Source organism: Condylura cristata, unplaced genomic scaffold, assembly GCF_000260355.1.
Source record: "Condylura cristata isolate star-nosed mole 26May11 unplaced genomic scaffold, ConCri1.0 scaffold00001, whole genome shotgun sequence".
NCBI classification, from domain to species: Eukaryota; Metazoa; Chordata; class Mammalia; order Eulipotyphla; family Talpidae; genus Condylura; species Condylura cristata.
This window is the reverse complement of record NW_004567102.1, coordinates 59882022-59903223: the sequence shown is the minus strand read 5'-3', so window position 1 is coordinate 59903223 and position 21202 is coordinate 59882022. Positions and strand designations below refer to the sequence as shown.

Sequence of the window (21202 nt, the reverse complement as noted above, 5' to 3'; positions counted from 1 at the left end):
CCAATTATCCAATAAAGGCAAAGCAGTTATCCAATTAAGGAATAGATAGGCAAAGTAGCTTTTTTTCCTACAAATCAATGGCATAGTTTAAAAAAAAGTCTAGTGTGGGCCTAACTAACTAGAATAGTCTGATATACTCTGTGGACCTGTCTTACCTACAGTAAGACAGGATAATTTAGATATGGACTATCTGATAATTTACAAGTACTATCTTTTGTTAGATGAGGACTTGACATTTAAAGTATAAATCTGTATCATTTAGAGATATACACTGGGTCAAATGGTTTCTTGGGTGAGTTTCATAATATTCAGATGAAGGGAAAAGTGAGGGGAGGGCTGGTGAGGGAAGAGATTGAAACAATACTGGTGTAAGGTTAATACTGCTGAAGATGGAGGAGGGGTGCATGAAGAGTTATTATATCCTATGTAGTGCTTACTATTATTTCAGCTTTTTAAATTGTCATCATTGTTTTAAAAAGTGAAAAGAATATTAAAATTGTACTGTTCTGGAGATAGACAATCCAGATTTGAGTCCTGATTCCGCTTCATTGGCCATGTGATATTGTTCAAGTACTTCTGAAACCTTATACTTTTTTGTTATCTGTACAATTTGAAGTCTAATAAAACAACTTCATAGGTTTATTATATGGATTAAATGAGTGAATACATTTAAAATACTTAGTAAATGTTTATGTGTTAGGTATTGTGCTAAACGCTCCCTTATCTTCTATTACTATCATTAATTTCTTAAATTATCCAGGTCTTTGAGATAGAGGAATTAAGTCCTATTAATTGAATGGGGAATGTGTAACAAGGGTTATGAAGAACTCAGCCTCCCATTTTACTACAGAATCAAGAATAGTTAATATGTACTATCCCAATAACAAGGATGTAAGGAAATAAACTATTAAAAAAGGGATATTTACATATGCATTGGACTGTGGAGTCTATGAACTTCAAAATGTGTGTAGTTTTTTGTTTGTTTACTAAGTGTATATTCTTTGAGTCTACTAACACTGTTCTCACTGCTAGACAAAGCTGGGTGGGGACATGGGTAGGCGCAGAGATATTGACATGTCCAAGAAAAGCTAGGAGAAGACTAAAAGGGAGCCAAGCAAACAGATTGTAAGAAGACTAGCCGTTTTGGAAGTGCTTTATATAGTTGGAGCTACTTTTAAATATTGTCTTTTAGTCCTACAGGTGCCCATGTTATTGCGCAGTTTTCAAAAAAACTTCTTGATGAAGATACTGCTATTTTTCCTGGATCAGAAATGTTGCCTCTGGTTAAAGGAGCTTTTATTTCTGTATGTCGTCAAATATATGGTACATGTGAAGGCTTGCAGGTGTTAATTCCTTATAGTTTGCATGAATCAATAGCAAAAGCATGGAAAAAGGTAAATATTTTCTTCTTTTTTTCCTCCCTGCAAAATTTTTCTTTAAATATAGCCACTGCAGTTAAAATGTTTCTCTGTGGCAAATATGACTTCTTTTGCATCATAATATTCTAGGGAAGATATATATATATATATTTGCCATGGGATAACTTCATTACATCCTCTCCCAGTAGTACAAAGTTCTAGGACCAAACTGGGTATTAGAAAGCATTTTCTTTTAGTAGAAAGCTGTAGATAAATTACTTTTGTGTAGGCTAACATCCCTCTTTAGATGTTGTTTCTGAGCAATTTTTACAAACAGCTAAGTTTTTGTTATGGTTACTGGAGATCATAAGTTAGCAACAGTTAAATACAGTATTAGTATAGTAAGTCTTTTTCTCTATAGATTTATAGCATGAGATTTTATGAATAATACTTTTCATACATAGGAAATGTAAATCACTTTGTATTTTAGACAAGTTTGCTGTCAGAAAGAATTCCTACTCCAGTACAGGGCACAGATTCTGTTTCTTCAATAAGCCAGGAATCCCAAAACATGTAAGTACAATTAAACTACTCTGCATTTTTCATTGCTGAATTACCAAATACTAAAATTGGAAAACTCTACCTAGGGAGTTCATAGAAATTGTTTGCAAATGCCAATGACTATTTTGATTTTTCAAAATGTCTGGGGTGCATTTTAGATTTTGGCACTGAAAAATTATTTCAATGTATATACTGAATTATAATTTAGATGTCTTCATGTTTTTTTAATAAATGTCAATAAGATTTGGAGTCAGAAAAGTGGATTTTTAAACTAAGGATCAGATGAAATATGTTCTTAGATTCTCTTTTGAATCTATAGCTTGTGGCATAGTCTAAAAATGGAATTGGAGAATTTTTTTTCCTTTTAGGTTCTCTTTTAGGTAGGCGTAGTTTAACTTAGGCAATCAAGCAAAAGCCTTTGCATTTCCTTAACATTGTAATGGTTTAACAAATAGCTTTTTACTAAAAACTGATTTTTTCCTGATTTAAAACAAATTGAAATCCTTTGTTTTTAAACATAAGTTTAAACCAGCTATCACTTGTTTTTCTTTGCATGAGGGAATCAAAAAAAGACACTTCTGTAATTAATTTGTTAGCTTTAAGATATCTTTTGAAGTTTCAGTGCAAGTCCATTTTAAGTGAGTCTTTTCCCCTCTCTGTTTTTTTCTATGTCTTCTCCCAATTTCTACTTCTGTGGTTATTCCACCTTGTTCAGCAGCTAGTGGGTCTTAATATTTGCCCCCCTGTTTTTAATAAATATCAAATTGGTATTTCGAGTCTACCATCAACGTTGATGGGAATATTACAGACACAAAGAATGAGGTGAACTGATTATGTTCACACCTCTAAATGAGGTTAATTCCATATTTCATGTCTCCCTAGGCTTATGGCTTGCTAATATCTCCAGTTTTGCCACTCTCCTCACCCCAACCTCTCTTTTGCTCTCTCTCTAAATTGCTCGTTTTGGGGTGTGCTCAGACGCTTAAGTATTTAAATGAGTATATTAACTTTAATTTTCACCTCACTATATATCATTTCCTATTAGTCTAATCCAGTCATAATTTTTAGGCAAGGAGCATAGCACTGCTTTTATAGCTCATTTGTAATTCTCCTAGTCCTTTCTACCCTGCTGGAGCCAAATTTGGCTTCCTTTGCCAACACTCATCTCAAAATCAGCCTCACTTCTTTGTCCTTCTGTCTTCTTTGCCCATGGTGTGATTTGTTTTGTATTTGAACATGGTTATATCTTTGGTCATCTATGTGTTTTTTGCCACAGAGGAAAGTATGTAAAAACAATTAGTGATTGTTCCATTTTTGATCAGGAAAAGGATTTCAATTTGTTTTTAATCAGTTTCAATATATACTTCTGAAACTTTTCCAGGGGAGGGGAGAGAGGAGGGAGCAAACTTTCCATTGTGTTTCACTGTCCATATAACATTTGATTTCAACTTATTTTAATATCCATAGTGTCTTTATAGACAATTAGGACTATCTAGTAGGTAGTATTTTTTTCCCCGTTTTTACAGAATGAAGATTCATATTGCTTCTGTGTTTCCAAATTCTAGCTTTTCTGTGTTTCAAGATTGGCCTCCCCTCCCCCCAACTGAAGAACATTACTGGTCTCTAAATATTATTCTGAAAAAGAAAATGTCACCTCCAAAAGTAAAATGAATTAAAACCTGGGAAAATAAAAGAATAATATGTATGATATACATTAGCATTTCAGAAAATACAAACTTTATAGTGGAAAGGAGTATATAGAGATATGAAAGAGTTGGGGGCTTGGGGAATCCAGATATAATAGAATTATAGTGGGAAGATTGAATGAAATTAAGGCATTGATGAGAGAGCCTAGGTGTAGTAAAAATGTTTATGTATACTGTTAGTATTTAAATCATTCAGTGAAAGAAAGTTACTGGAATAGAAGTTTTAAGAGTAGAAGAATTCACAAGAGAATATAATGCCTTTTATTTACAATATTGTTATATTAAAATTATTGAAGTAACTTGGTTTATAATATTTTACAGGTTTTATCTATATAGCATTTTAATTCAACTTATGTGGATTGCTACATTATTCTCCCCACCAACAGTCTAATTACCACACCAACAGTCTAATTGCCACCCAATACCATACAGTTGACACCTTTTATCTGATTTGTCTATCTTCATCCCCTTTCTGTTCTGTGGCCTTTTTTCCCCCTCATAACCTAAGAATTGGGTTGCAAATCCTCAAATAATATATAAAGTACATATGCTGTAAATTTAATTATTAGTAGTGTTAAGATGAAATATTTTTAGTTTTGAGTATAGTAAAATCAGACCTTTTCTTTACATGTTTCAGTATGGCCTGGGAAGAGAATTTGTTAGATGATTTACTAAATTTTGCTGCCACCCCCAAAGGACTACTACTTCTTCAAAGAACAGGTGCCATCAATGAATGTGTGACATTTATGTTCAACCGATACGCAAAAAAATTACAGGTACGAATTACCATCTGCTACAGGCAAAAGGAATTTTTGTTGCTGTAAAAGCCATTAAGAACATAATTTTGTGTTTTTATGCATGAAGAGGTTTGTAAACCTCAATTAAAAACCCATATAACAATGTAATATTTAACTCAGAATTTTTTTCAGGGAAGCATTAGAGAATTGATGTTGGTATATATGGTTATGTTTACAGATCTGGAAAACAACCAGACGGATTTGAGAAATTTAGTTAATCATCTAGATGTTTTATAAATATGATGTCAAACATCTGGATGTATTGAAACTAGGTGGGACTTGGGACAGAAATCTGTTAGATTTAAATGTATGTTTCAGGGAAAGTTTAGACCTTCAATCTTAAAAAAAAAAAAGCTACTTGTGGAAGGAGTTTATTATTAAACTTTAATAAAATTTATTATTATTAAATAAATTTTACAGTATCATTTAGTCTTCTCCAATAGTCAGAGGTTACTGAGGCATATTCAGCTTTTTGCTTTCATGGTAAATATGCCTAGACTTAAACTCTTTTCAAGATAATAGACATGCTTTTAAAATGTTTTCTTCATCCCTGCAGCTGTTCGTTTCTTGATGCTATTAAGTTGCCTGATTATAAATATAAATTTATCCTTCCTTTGTTCAGTTGTCACTTCTTGGTTTTTGTTTGTCATTAATTAACTCTTTAGAGCCGTTTTGCCTCTGAAGATTATAAGTTATTTTGAGTGAGCGCCTTTACCAGTTCTTTATAAATGAAACATAAGAATATCAGTTAATGTCTTAATATTAGTTTTGCATTATATATGCAGATGTAAATTCTTTTGTTTATTTAAATGAGAATATAGTTTTTGTATGCTTCAGTTCATGGCATGCTGTCCTTATCTGCTGATGCAAGATGAGTGATTAGTTTTATTAACCTGTTATTTCTTGATTCAGACTTGAAGTTCTTTTTTGTCCTGCACGTATCTCTCAAGCCTATGCTTCTGTACCAGTATGCTTGATATGTGCACTATTCTTGAATATTTATACTTTTTTTTGTAGAATTGTTCCAGTCCCTTCAGGTTGCTATAACAAAATACTACAGATTGGATGCCTTATACAGAGCAGGGACGTACAGCTCACCATTGGAATCTGCAATTCCAAGATCATGGTGACAGCATGTTCTAGTGAGGCCTCTTTTCTAGTTCTCACACTTCTCAGTGTGCTCTCATATGGCAGAAGGGAAGAGGGAGCTTTTGAAATATTAACCAGCGCACGAATCCCATTCATAACAACTCTCTACCCAGTGACATCCTCTGCTCTCAAAGCTCCATGCATTTACTTTTCACCATTGGGGTTTAGGATTTTAACATGAACATTTGTGACACAAACAGCTAGACTATAGCAAATGTATGGTTTTGAGATTTTTCAGACTTAAAATTCACATGAGTAAAATGGTGCTTTAATTTGAATTTCTCTGCTGGTGAGTTCGAATCTCTCATTGTGTACTAGTGAGGTTTCTATTTTGTTTTCACATATTTGAAAATATTCAAGTCGTTCAGACATTTTTCTTACATTTAAATTTTTTTAATATATTCATTTACATCATCCTTCATTATTGTGCAATGTATGATTTCCCCATGAAATTCCCACAACCAATTCACCTGTGCACCATCACTATAGTCCGTTGTATTCTCCCCACTCCTGTCCTGATCCATTTTCATCCTCCTTCTTTATAGGATGTCTCTGATCTATGTAGTTGCCTGATGATTTAGATTTTTACTTTATTATAATCACTTATTTTTTTCCTAATTCCTTATTTTGTTCCTTCTGTGAGACCATTTGATATTTTTCTTTTTCTTTCTGATTTATTTCACTGAGCATAATCCCTTCTAGCTCCATCCATGTTGCCTTGAAGGGTATGAGTTTATTCTTTTTGATTGCTGAGCAATATTATATTGTGCAAATATAGCATATCTTCTTGATCCAGTCATCTATTTTTGGGCATTTGGTTGCTTCCATATTGTAAATTACATTGCAATAAATATAGGGGTGCAGGTGTCCTTTTGGATTAATATTTTTGTGTTCACTTGGTAGATTCCTAAGAGTTGAATTGTAGGGTCATATGGAAGCTCCATTTTTAGTAGTTTGAGAGACTTACACTGAGCTTTCCATCGAGGTTGGCCCAGTTTGCATTCCCACCAACAGTGCAGGAGAGTTTCTTTTTCTCCACATCCTTGCCAATATTTGTTGTTGTTAGTTTTTTAAATAAGTTCAGACATTTTTTAATTCACCTTGAAGACTATGCAAACAAAGCTCTTTTATTGGTACTCCACCTAGAACCAGATGTCACTTTTTCATCTTCATACATTTTAAAGCAATTTAGCTTTCCTTTGTGCCTCATTGATGATTGTAATAGGAGATAGTCTCCCTCAGTAACTTACATCCTTATAATTTAGAGTACTTTAATGGAACTTTGTGGTTTTCAAGACCTTTTCTTGATTTAGAATACAGTAATCTTGTAAGAATGCAATTAGATTATTTTCTTAATTTTACTGAAAAGAAAGTGTGACCCAGGCTAGTTGCATGGTGGATTTATGTGCACATGAAGTTATTGAAACATTATGCTCACAAGAAGTTACTGAAACAGTGAAACTATACATCAGATTTGTCTTTAACTTTGTCCACATAGTCTAAGTCTGAATCTTGTTCAGCTATTTGTCTGAATTTTTTTTTTTTTGCCTTTCCCTCTTCATTATTTAGTGAGACTCTCTTTTAGTTCCTATAGCAATTAATATATGAATAAGCAGGATTGGTGGGATGATTGATGAATAAGGTGTTTTTTCAGGTATTAAGGAGGAAGGCAATTGGAAAAAAGATGGACATTTATCTTCCTGTACTTTTTGTGTCCTCTAACTGCAGAACTAATGGATGTAAATTAAGGAAAATGGAAAATATGAGTAATAAAAATGGAAAAGGAAAGTAAATTTATAAAGACATGAGCAGTAGAAAATTGGAGATATTAACCTAATTCATTCCATGGTCTTTTAGTTCATCTCTAGTTACTATTTTTACCCTTAAAATTGAATGTACACTTCATGGTTAAAAATTTGAAGTAAAACGATCATTTTACTTTTAATTGCATCATTTTTTATTGAGCTCAGCACTATTGTACAACTAAGGTTATAGTTTTATACCTCTGCGGTTATGTTACCTCACTATACCCACCACTGAAGAACACACTGGAGGCCCAGTGTACTGGGCCTCCCCACTCTGATTTTCTGTCTTTCCTCACCACTTATCTGGCAACCTCAACTCTGCAGTCAGATTTCTGGGTTTTATTTTGGCTTATTTTTTTGCCTATTCTTTTGTTTCTTTATATTGCACGTGGGAGTAAAATTATTAAGTATTTTCTTCCCCTTCCAGCCTCTTTTGCTTAAGATAATCCTACTTCCTTCCATAATTGTGCCAAATGACAATGTTTTCTTCTTTTGATAGATGATGTGGCAGTTAAAACAAAGGGAATATTACTCTTCTTTATCCATTCATCTGACATTGAATGCCTAGATTGTTTCCATAGATTGGCTATTATAAATTGTGCTTGAGTGAACATAGTTCACTTTTAACATAGTTCATATATCCCTTAGAATTGTTTTATTTTATATCGAGGAGTGGAATTGCTGGATCATATGGCAGGTCTATTTTTAATATTTTGAGAAACCTCCATACTCTTTTCCAGGGGGCTGGACCCTTCTACATTCCTACCAGTAGTATGAAGGTTTCCTTTTCTCCAGCTCTCACCATCACATTTTTTCTTATTGCTATGAAACATTCTCACAGATGTGAGATGATATCTCATTGTATGTTTTTTTGTATTGATATTTTTATTTATTAAAAGTTAATGTACGCCAAACAGTTCAATTTTCAAAGCATGAAAAAATGATGGGTAGATCTCAACCTACTAAATATGTGTGTGGATTGGGCAGGGGGTGGAAATGAAGTGCATCATTGTGGTTTTCCTGATGAACATGTTTTCATGAGTTAATGGATCCTTTTAATGAAAGGCCTACTAAATACAAGTTATAGATGTTTAGTTCTGTTTAGAACTAAAAGATTTTATATGCCACACCATCTTAACCAATATTTGAGAAGGAAGAATATTTTATGACATCAATTATTTCTTTTCTCTAATTTCTGCTGAGTTTACTCACTTCTAAGCTTTATTATGATTGCATATCTGATAATTTCTTTATGAAATAGAAATTAAAGATTCCTACAGTGTCATTTAAAAACCTGTATATTAATGATAAGGATTCTTTTCCTCTGCCTCTCATTCTATGTATGTATGTTTGTATATATGTAATATAACATGTGTGTGTTCCCTTCCTCTAGAAAAAAATCACACTGCCTCTAAAATTAATTATAATTTTAAAGAAGATATACTTATTCTTTTTGAAGTTGTTTAATTATTTGAAAGCCCAGTTAAAAATACAGATTTTTTAATCAAAAGTTTATTACTAAAGAACCAACCCAAATAATAAGATAATAGAGTTTGGAGAGGGAATGGGTCTTGTTCATCTAATCAGAATCCTTTATTTTATGTAAAAAGAGACACAGACCTTCCAGAGAGATGGTTGGTTTCTTCAGTGTGAAAAGCTACTTTGCTGTAGGGCTGAGAACATAACTTAAATCAGAAATAAGATTGAAAAAATACTATATTAGCAATCATTCACGGTTAACGTTTCTGAGTTTATTTTTTTTACCACTGTTGTTACCTTGACTTAAAGGAATATATAGAATTCAAATTGAAAAGTTCCATGACTCCATCTGTAATTGTAAGTAAAATATTAGCATGATATAGCCACTGTTTCCATTATTGTTCCTTATTTATATTGACAGATCAGCAGGCATAAAAAATTTGGCTATGGTGTTTTAGTTACACAAGTAGCATCAACAGCAGCAGGTGCAAAAGCATTAAAAAATTCAGGTAAGTTTTTTTTTTTTTTAATTGGCATTACAAGCTTTTAAATACAATGATCAAGTCAATGGACAATTTAACTGGTGTTATCTCAAATATCAGAATATTTAATTTTAAAGTTCTTTTTCCAAATTATGCTTTAGGTAAAAGGAAGTTATAGAATTTCCTTTTTTGTCTGTGCTTTTTAATACTAATATTTCCCATGAAATCATACTGAGAATGGTTTTCTTTGAACTATATGCAACTTTATTCTCTTTCTTAAAATCAACAACATCTAATGCACTAAATTAAATACTTAATGTCTTTATAAGCCTCCTTCATTTCATAAATCAAAAGATTACCATTCCCTCCTTTAGTACAATTACATTTGACAACATTTTGTAAAACTCAGTTTCAGTGCTTACATCTGCATTAAAGTTCATAATCATAACAGTGATCACACACATACTTTTCTAACTCCTTTCTTTTTTTTCTGGAAAGCTTCCTTCTCACTACTCACTTAGCTTTCACCACTCTCTCTCCAGTTGGAATGTATTATCCACTAAATGGAATTTTTAAGAAATTCAAACACTAAGAATTTAATATATAACATCTTATGTCATATTTTATATAACCATTATCAGAAACCTCAAATCTTGCTACTACGATTTTATTTTTCCAATGCATATTTTAACTGAACCCAATTATGTTCGATTTCAGAGTCTCTATTAGAGGATCTTTTCTGCCTTAATGTTAATATGAATTGATATTTTATGGTTGGATGTTGTATTTTACACTTTACAACATGATTTAAATCTTCATAAAGGAATTTAATAATCAAAATCAACAATCATTTTCATCTAAATATGTAATTTCTGGCTCATGAACATTTCAAGATCAATGGAACTAAAAATTGTGTGAAATGGAGAATTTTTTTAAGTATATGGAATTACAAAAAAAAAAAAACACAAAAAAACACAAAAGCTTATGTTAGAATAAGGGAACCCACTTATATACTATTTGGTTTCTCACCCTATCTCTTGATACCTTATTCTATATACACATTTGGTTCATTTGCAGAGTGAAGTGAAACCTTATATATTTTTTTAAAAAACCTGTTCAGAGAAGTTATTAGCCAAAGGATAAAAGCTGGGACTCAAAACTCATCAGATCTCCAGGGAAATAGTCTAAACTCTGTTTTAGCCATTACATTTTTATGATGAAATATCATAAAGGCATATTAATAGTAGCAAATAATTTCTACCAAGGTTAAAGAATATTTATTACACAAGATTTAATTGTATGTCCTTTGTCAGTGTGGACAAGTCTTGTCAGGGATATGTATATCTCTTCTCCTTAAAGTAGATATATATTATACCATAATTATGATGTGAAATTATTCCCCCTAGGGTTTATTAATGCACTTATAAGTGAATTATGGGCTAATCTGGAATGTGGGAGAGATGATGTTAGAGTAACCCATCCTAGATCTACTCCAGTAGATCCAATTGATCGAAGCTGTCAAAAGGTAAGAACTTTGTCTAGTAATGTACAAATTTTAAGTACATTCCTCAGAAATTATTTTGTCCAGTTTATACTCAAAAACATAAAGCATCTTTTTGAATTTTTTTTCCTTTTCCATTTAAAAATTTTCCTTATGTAATCTCAAAACATATATAAATGTAGTAAGTAATAGGAATATCATTATCCTCTTTGAATTATTTTATTATCCTCTTTGTTTTTATCTTTTTCCTTAATTTCCTCTAATAAAGAATAATAGAAGACATTACTGTAAAAATGAACACAAAGCCCAAAACACTCAAACAAAAGTCAACCACCAAAACAAAGGAAAACAGAAATAAGTTTTCTATATCATTGAGCTAAAATCTAATAGAAAATTGTCACTATTATTTGAAGGAAGGGTAGGGAGAGGTACAATGTTATCATTTAGAGTAATATGGTGAAAAAAAAATCTGAAGTATCCATACAGTGTTCTAATATAATACATTGAATTTATTTAAAATGCACTCCAAACTTTGCTCAAATTCCTGATTGCTTTCATGGAAGCTTGAGCAGTTTCCATTCAAAGAATGTGGCAAAATTATAAAAAAATAAGTTGGAAGTTCTACTTTATATAATGGTGAATTAACTACCTCCCGTACAAAACACAAACTCAGGAAAAATCACTTAAAAATTAAGTGGTTATAGTTATAAGTATTCTGATTAAAAATGGACAGGAAGTGAGCAGTGAGAGGAGTCATTACACAGATAAAAGAATAGTATGGTTTAATATTCTGGATTTAACAAGATCTTGCCTGAAGGCAAAGCCAGTCAGTGTTCCACAGATAGAAATTCACACTTTATCAAGCTTTGAAAGTTGGAAGAGGAGGGATAGAGGGCTACAAAGCAGCAGGAACCTAGAAGATCCTGGAAAGGATCCTGGAAAGGAAAGAGGCACGAAAGGGGTGCTCCAAATTCAATATATATACACTCTCCAAAAGCATGACTATCTGCTGGATTTTTTTTAAAGATTTAATTTATTTATGCATACAAGAACTGAAGTGTAAGGCAGAGGTGTGAGGGGGTGAGAGACAGAGTGAGGAGCAGAACAGTTATAGCTGCTGAAATACACTGCTGAGGGGATCAGTGGGCGAGACAGGAGAGATTTGCTGTGCCATATGTGGACAGCTCCCTGACTGGACATCTAACTTGTGCCACCAGGGAAGTCCAATCAGATGGATTTTAAGTACCTGAACTTAGAGAGATATAATGCTCCTACACCAAGGTTAAATTTAGACTAAATTTGGAGTTTAGTCATGGTAACTGCTAAATTAATTTTCACTGTTCGAAAATATAAAGATGACAAAAGAAAGTCAATGATCATGAATTAGGTCAATAGTATACAATTTAAAGAGCAGAGAGAAAAAAAAAATAAGGGAAAAGTTGTAAATTTTTTAAGATCATATTAAAAGATTATATGTGTGGTTAGAACAGCAGAACTATAACACAATGGGGAAGAAAATAAGAGATGTAAATTAATAAATGAACTTAGTAAAGCCCAGAGAAAATATATGAAGTTGAAAATACAGAGGAAACTACACACGGCTCACTAGAGATAGACACTGCTGAAAATTAAAGAGGAAATCATAGTAGTTGCCATTGAAAAATCACATAGAAATTCACATATACAGGTCAAGATAGAAAAGCTTTTGGATAATCACATTAGAAACAGTGGAGGACAGAAGACAGTTTCATTCATGGGCTTAAAAGTAACAAGAGGGGCCTCCCTTGTGGAGCTATGGAACTGTCAGCAGTCACTGCAGTACGAGTTTGTCCCCAGGCTGGGGAGCTGACCTACAAAGAGCAGCAGACCTCTCCTGTATTACTTGCTGCTCCTCTCAACAGTGCATTTCAGTAGATTCACCTGTTCTACTCCCCATTCTGTCTCTGGTGAACCTTCCACACACCCCCACCCCCACCCCTGTGCCTCTGGCCTGCACCCCCCATTCTTGTATGTATAAATAATTTTTTTGTTTAAAAAGTAAAAACAAGAACTCCTAGTATTCTATATCCAGCAAACATATTCAGGGACGAATGTGAAGTAAAAGGTAAGGTAAAAGTTAAGAAAATATTTATAACAAACCTTAATTTCAAATAATATTAGCAGGGTTTCTTCAGGTTTTAGGAAAATACTACCAGATAGATATTTAGATTAATTAGGATGAAAATAAAAATTTCAAATAGGTAAGTGAGTATAAAACCCTATTATTTTTGACTTATTTTCTAGTAAGGAAATATGACTCTAAAAGGTAGCACTGGGATACAGTGAGATTTATTTCATACTTAGAGGTAATAATATAACACAGCAATACCATACAAGACAAGTTAGTGGTGTACTGGTCTACAAACCTATGGTTATAGGTTCTTACATTTTATATAGGTAACAAAATGATTAGTCTTAATTTATAGGAAATGTCTTCTAATTAAAATTTAAAGTAGAAAATTTTCTCAACTTTTAAAAATTAGAATTGTCAGTGTAAACAGACTTCTCATTAAAAAGAAATTGTGTATTCTAAGCTATATACTGAACAGTTTAGAAATAATGAGTCTAAGCTTAGTGTTAACTGTTACTAGTCCCAAATATAGTCTTGAAAATTGTTCCTTAGAGGGTTCTTTTTATTTTGGAATTTCTTTTGTCTTTTGAATTGTAGAAAACAAAAATGTGGCTTCAATATATAATTAATATCTGCTATTAGCAACATATTTTTTTTTGAAGATTTACTTATTTGTGCATACAGAACTGGGGTACAAGCCAGAGGCTCAGGGGCGGCGAGAGGCTTCACCAGAGTCAGTGGGGAGCAGAACAGGCTGACTGACAAAGCACACTGCTGAGGGGAGCAGCTGGAGGGTCAGGAGAGGTCTGCCGCGCCATGTGGTCATCTCCGGGGCAGGCCGGAATCGAACTCATGTGGAAGTGGCCTTAGCTTATCAGTGCTGTGCTTTAACCTGCTGCGCCACCAGGGAGGGCCCAGCAACATCTTTTAATATTTTTGTGAGAACCAATGATTATATTGTAAATTTTTGAGTTTTGAAGTACTTTCCACATCATAATTTTACAGTATGTCTGTGCCTTCTTAAAATGCTCAGTGTATGAGAAATAATTTGTTTTCCCTATATACAAGCTACTGAAATCTTTAGTTTCTTTAAAACATTCAGGTTATTTTTTGACTTTCAGGTTATTTTAATTCAAATACAATTACTGAATTGTTTTCATCTCTGTGATTGTTAGGTGGTCCCAATTGTTGTTTAAGTGAAAGTATGAGGTTCTGTAACCACTAATAATATTCTTCATATGTAAATAATTCAAAACCCCTCAATGTGGTCTTTATAAATTACATATATTAATAATATGTCTACCTGGACCATGTCAAATGTCAAAATAGGCATTTATTACAAGTTGGTTTGTAATATATTATGTTTATAATAAATAGGAAAGAGCTCTTTAAGTGTAAAAGATTTAATAACAGTATCTAAACACTTCTGAACTAATGTTAAGAATGTTGATGAAATATATATATGGTTAAATTGAAAGCATTTTTTATTTTGTACTTTTTAGCATCTTATGAAATCCATTTTGTTCATTATGTTTCTAGTTAACACCCTAGTAATTAATGAAATAATTTTATAGTAGTTTGGTAGGTGACATGAACCCTCTAATTTCTCTATAATTCCTTTTACATGTAATTAATACATATATACTTTTAGCATCCCTTCCTCAATATCACTTTTCTTTCTCTGTAGTGTATACTTCTTATATAGTGTGCTCTTTTAATAGACATTGAATAAATGTTAATTAGGTTATTAAATTTACTTTATGATTATTGTATTGCTATCTAAGTGGTATTAACTTTAAAATAAGACTGTGGATTATTTTATTCTTAGAATTATTTAGAAATTCCATTTTCATTTTTGTGGAATATTTATGGAAAAGTAGGGAAACTTTAAAAAGCTTAATGTGGACCCTCCCTGGTGGCTCAGTGGGTTAAAGCACAGTACTAAAACGCTAAAGCCACTTCAGCATGAGTTCGATCCCCACCCCAGTGGTGACCCACATGGCACAGCAGACCTCTCCTGGCCTGCCCACTGTTCCCCTCAGTAGTTTACTTCGTAGATCTGCCTGTTCTGCTCCCCACTCTGTCTCGAGAGAAGCCTCTCACTGCCGCGTACCTTTGACTTGTACCCAGTTCTGTGTGCATAAATAAATAAATGAATCTTTAAAAAAAATCTTAAAAAAAACGCTTAATGTGAGTTCTTTTTTTAGCTATAACAGCATTTGTTAAAAACTATTGTGCATGAGAAACTAAAGACAACTTCTTCTACATACCATTAAATTATGGTTATGAAAAAACATTGTTAAATATATTCACTATAACCACTGTTATTTATTAAGTAACATTGCATTTGATATAATAATGGGGAATATGAAATGAACTCATATTTTACAGGTCCTCAAGCTAGAGCTATTGAGCAAGGATGACCCTGTTAGATGTTGTTGGAAGATTATATTGGCATTTGTAGTAACCTTTGCCTGGAAATTAGAAAAAATATTATGATTTTTTTTTTTACATCGTTCTTCATGTTGTACATTTTTCATCTTAGTTGTAATCCCCATGGACTTCCCACCACCAATTCACCCATGTGCCATCACCATTGTCCCATTCCCTGAATTAACTGTTCTTCCTATTTTTCTCAGTGTTCAGATTTTAGGGAAGCTTTTTTTTTTTCTTCAGTTTGTCTGATTCTGAAATTATGAGTCTAGTGAGAGTTTTGTTTTTAAATGCCAGGCAGAAAATTTAGCATCTACAAACAAATTTAATATTGGTACAATACAAAATAAATACAACTATTGACAGAAAATAGGGCTTCTAGATTTGAATAGCAATAATTGGAAAGCCTTATAGAAAATGATGTGGCAAACTTGAAAGCTTATAAAGTGGGTTATAGAGTGAGGAGAACAGGAGGAGCAACATATAAGTTTGTGTATGTGACCATCTCTTGGAGGAGGCTTCAGGCAAATTAGACTGACTGATGCGGTTGGGGGTATTGGGAGGGAGGGTATGAGATTGAAAAGAAGAAAGGTGTGGTGATATTCAAGTAACTTGAATAGCATGCTAAGGAGTTAAGGTATGATGTTTGTGATGGACAACTAGTACATTCTTTTGGGCAGGGGAGCCAAAGAATAAAATGTGCATGCAAAAAATATTCACATTGCTTTTAATAAAACTAGGTTCGAATTTAAAAATTCCATGGAGAAAGAAACTTGATAAGATTACACTAGAATCTGAGCTGGTTTTGATAGGAAGGTCCTTGACACTTTTATTTTTTTTAAAAGATTTATTTATTTGTGCATACAGAACTGGGGTAGAGGCCAGAGGCTCAGGGGCGGCAAGAGGCTTCACCAGAGACAGAGTGGGGAGCAGAACAGGCAGATCCAAGAAGTACACTGCTGAGGGGAGCAGCGGGCGGGTCAGGAGAGGTCTGCCACGCCATGTGGTCACCTCTGGGGCAGGCAGGGATCGAACTCATGCAGAAGTGGCCCAAGCTTCTTAGTGCTGTGCTTTTAACCCGCTGTACCACCAGGGAGGGCTGATCCTTGACTCTTAAAAAAAAAAAAGTAAAATATCTATATTAGTTGTTTTCAGCGAATGTAATTAAAAGATAAAGGTAGCTTTATTACCCGAGTGTAAGACTATCTAGACTCCATCTTGCTTCTGAACCCCTATGTATTATTATTTTGTACTTTCTTACATCTTATGTCAGATACAACAATGCAAAAAACTAGGGTGATCTTTTTTCCCCTCAGAACCAAGCTTTTCAATTGTAACATTTCCAACTCTCATGTATATTGTGCCTTGTCAGTACATAGGTTATTGTTGATGCTATTTTGTATTTATGTGTATGTTCCACATTTATGTGGATTATATTGATGACCCTTCTATGGATGTATCACAAAGAAATATAAACCATTTAAATGACAGTGTTTTCTTCTTTCTCTTCTTCTCCCCCATCCCAGTCTTTTCTAGCATTGGTGAACTTGTTATCTTATCCTGCTGTTTATGAGCTAGTATGCAATCAAGATCTTCCTAATAAAGTAGAATATTCTCTTCGTGAAGTTCCAACATGTGTTATTGTAAGTAATTTTCTTTAAATTTACCTTTTTATAAATGCTACTACTTTAGACTTACAATAAAAAAAAAAGCAGTTTGACATAAGAAGGAAAACATTACTAATGGCATTTAATATTGATTTATTTATCCATGGATTATCAATTTCTGAACAATCTGTGAATCAAATCTTTAATCTAGGCCACCTAAAAGTCACAACATCTATTGGAAGGTTAACTACTCTACTCAACTAGAAAAACAAGTTTGGTATAAACAGAAGTAGGCATAGGAACAATTTGTAGATAACTTAGGATGTTATTAGTTATACTAGTGCTGTGTCTTCACTGGTCAGGTAATTCATAAATTTTAATTCAAGGAGTCCAGTACATTTTTCTGTTTATATTTTCACGAACTACGTATTACTGCCCCCTGGGGGCAGTATATACATACTTGTTTAATTTGAAATTCATATTCATATTGCTAGATGGGTAACTTATTTTTTCAGATATTTAGTTCTTCATTTTTTGTTTATGAATTAAGCATACATAGATACACGTATAAATATGTATACATGTGCATTAGTAAATCAAATTTTACTAATACTGAAAGTCTTTTAATCATCACTTTTTATTTACTGGTTGTTGTTTTTGAACACTTTTGAAATCATTTTTAACCCTAAACACTTTAATTTTCAAGTTTTAAGTTTTATTCAAACTCTTTATTTTGGGAAATTTTTGTTAATTTATATGAAGTAAAGTATATATATAAGTACTTCTATCATTAAACTTTTATTCTCTTATCTTTTCCTTGAAGTGTTCCAATTTTTTTTTTCATTATATCTTGGCATTTCTTAAGTAGCATTGTAAGTAGGCATTTATTTTGCTTGTTTTCCCTGTTACCATGTGAGTGCCTGATAGTAAGGAATTTTAGTCTCATTGATACCTATTTATGTGTTAGGTGCTCAGTGAGTGGTTATTGAAAACAGATGTTTTTCAGTTATGGAAAACAAGTACAAATGAGTTTTATTTAATCTAGAACAATAGCTCAATTGTTCATTCTTTTCAACTTTAATTGTATTATTCAGTGCATATTCGAAGCTTTCTTCCCACTTAGGGAAGGATTTGTCTATTTAATCTTACAACACTTAAACTACAAACAGTTTTGCTACTCTACTTCTCCTGAGGACATTGCATTTTAAATGTAACTCCAGGTTAAGGGAAGGTCATTTGTTCACAGTTACTTTCTTTGAAAAACCTCCATCAATCACTATATGTCAATAAATAGCCCAAACAATGTCATTGCCTCACTCCTAAATTTTTGGGCCAATTTTCCAATTGGAAATTGTGCACCCTCACATTAGCAGCCTATTTACCACAAGCCTAAAAGCATCATTCTGGAACAGGTGGGCTCTCTTTGTACCCATGTAGTTTTTAAACGGAGAGGACAACATGAAGAGGTTAAGGTTTGATCATCAAAAATCAGCACAATTAAAGAAGTCAGTAATGGTTAAAGGGTACTATAATTTAAAATGCCATTTTAAAGAGTTTTCTAATTGTTTTGAACACTGCATTACAAAACAGTTATTTTGTAGTGTGATGACATAATCTGAGTAGGTGGAACCTGTACCACTGAATCCTATGTGGTGTCATATGGCAACATTACCTGATTTAAAAAAAATATAACATAAAAATAAAAAAAGATTGAGAGGGGGGAAAAGATAACTATCTAAACCACTGAATGACCCCTGCTTGTTCCTAGAAAACTTCAATCACTTATGTCTCCCTTTTTCATTTATTTTGGAATGTGATTATCAACAATTTGTTGACCTACAGTTTTTAAAGTAAAAGATATTGTGCTATGAACACTGCCCTGCTCTGCATTTTTCTTCCAATCAATGCCTCTGAGATTTCCATAGCAGTATATAGAGATCTTCATCCTTTGTACAGATGTACTGTACGCTGTTGTATGAATGTTTCAGAGTTAATTCAGTCATCAATTGCTGGATAGTTGGGTTAAGTCTCTGCTGTTATAGATTATACCAAAATTATTAGCTTTGGCTTATATGGTATTTACCAGTGTATCTGTGTTTTTTCTACTGCTGTGCAGCAGATTGCTACAAACTTGGCAAATAAAATAGCACATATTTATTAACTCATCATTTTCTTGATTAGAATTCCAACACTGCTTGCCTGAGTTTTCTGCTCCCAGTAATGCACGGTCAAAATAAAGATGCTAGCTAGGCTGAATCCTTATTTGGACACACTGGGGAGAAGTCTACTTCCAGATTTATTTTGTTTTATTGGCAGAATTCAATTTCTCATAGCTGTAGAACTGAAGCGCTTGTTTTTTTGCTGCCATCAGCCAGACACTCTCATGTCTCCATCCTGTGGCCCACTTCATATTAGCAGTGAAGAATCTTCCTCATATCAATCCCTCTCATAGTTTGAATCTGTATTTTGTTACCAGTCAGAGAAAACTGTTTTAAATGGCTCATGTGACAAGATCAGAGCCACAATCTATATTAAAGTTAATTATTTAAGGACTGTAATTACATCTTCAAAAATATCTATATGACAATACCTATCAGCTTGAAATTTGAGAATCTTAAAGTCTTAGAATTTTGCCTCCCATGGTCTTTAGGCTACATTTCTAGAAATGGGATCATTTCGTTGATAGTGAATTCACATGTAACTATGGAATATATTACTAGATTTCAATCCAAGGGAATAATCCTTCTGCTTTCCCATCAATAAGATTTTATAGTGCCTATTTCCTGGCAGTTTCATTTAGATGATTATGTGGTCAGAGGCTTAGATATTTGTCTAACAGGAGAGAAGTGTTAATTAATATTTGACACTATTATATTTATCATTATGAACAGACTATCACTTCATAAGTTTAGTGGACATTTAGGTTTCTTAATGTTCTTTCAATTTATTTTTGCTCTTTTTCCCATTTGAATTGCTTTCTTTCTCAATTTTAAGAAATTATTTATATTTTAGTAATACCAAACCTTAACTTTTCAGAGACTTTTATTGGGTATCTACCAAAATGCTTAAGTCCATGAACAATTCTCAAATTGTACCATAATAAGTTGAAGTTGAATGACACAAAATAATCTTTCCCTTTTCCTTTAGAAACTGAAAATATTTATTTTCAATTTCTGTCACTTTCAATTATATAAGTGGCATAATAGGTAGACCCCTTTGGCTATTAGAAAAATTCAATTTAAACTAATATAGGTAAAGATTTAAATTTATTGACATACATCACCAACTTGTATGAAAATCAAGGACAACTGGAAATTGTTATGATTTTATTCAGTTTTATCTCTGTTTCCCTCATTAATTCCTCTCTAATCATTGCTCTCCAGTTTTTAACTTTATTCAAATGTGTACTTAGTATAATGGTTAAGAGTTTGTATTCTGAAACCATAGTGACTGTACAAGATTACTGGTTCTGACACTTACAAAACTGTATGACCTTGGAAAAGTTAGACCTTAGTTTTCTCCTCTGCTAAGAGGCAGTAATGTTCCTATCATATCAGCAAGGTTGTAGTGATGATTCAATTTAATATAAAAATTTAATTGCTATAAATGTCATTAATATGTGTTTTCTTCAGGTGGCATACTCTATAGGAAAAGATTTCTTACTTTTTTTAGTACTCAATTTGACTTTATTAGTAATGTATTTGAATTAGTTCCCTAGAGCTACCACAATATGCTGTCACAAACTCGGTGACTGAAAAACAACAGAACTTTGTTCTTTTTACTGTTCTGGAGTCCACAAGTCTGAAATCAAGGTGCCAACAGGGCAACGTATCTTTGCAAGGTTCCAGGCAAGAATCCTGTACATTTCTCCAATCTGCATTTCAGTACTTGTTTCTGCTCCTCTTCATATTGCTTTCTCCTCTGTCTCCTCTGTCTTAAACCACCCCTTGTCTTTCTAAGGAAGTATCACATGATTTAGGGCCCACTTAGATAATCTAGGATGATCTTCTCTCAGGAGCCTTAAATTTAATTACCTTTGCAAAGACCCTTTTTCCAAATAGAGTAATGAGCATTTGCTCTGGGGACTAGGGCATGGACATGTTTTGGAGGACGTCTCTTTTATGATTTGCTATACCACTAAATAGGAGTGTCCGTTTCCTTTGTCTTCTTGCTATAGACTTAACGTTTATATGCCCTCAGAATGCATATGTTGA

General features: G+C 33.0%; 1 protein-coding gene across 1 annotated transcript in view; it reads left to right on the top strand.

The window, feature by feature from the left end:
- Positions 1-21202, top strand: part of TBC1D32 (TBC1 domain family, member 32) — a 95310-nt gene that overhangs the window by 7536 nt on the left and 66572 nt on the right. The window contains exons 5-10 of the mRNA XM_012722895.1: positions 1193-1394; positions 1849-1931; positions 4263-4401; positions 9277-9364; positions 10744-10862; positions 16908-17024. Of these exons, the coding sequence (XP_012578349.1) occupies positions 1193-1394; positions 1849-1931; positions 4263-4401; positions 9277-9364; positions 10744-10862; positions 16908-17024 (748 nt within the window). The remainder of the gene's footprint in view (positions 1-1192; positions 1395-1848; positions 1932-4262; positions 4402-9276; positions 9365-10743; positions 10863-16907; positions 17025-21202) is intronic.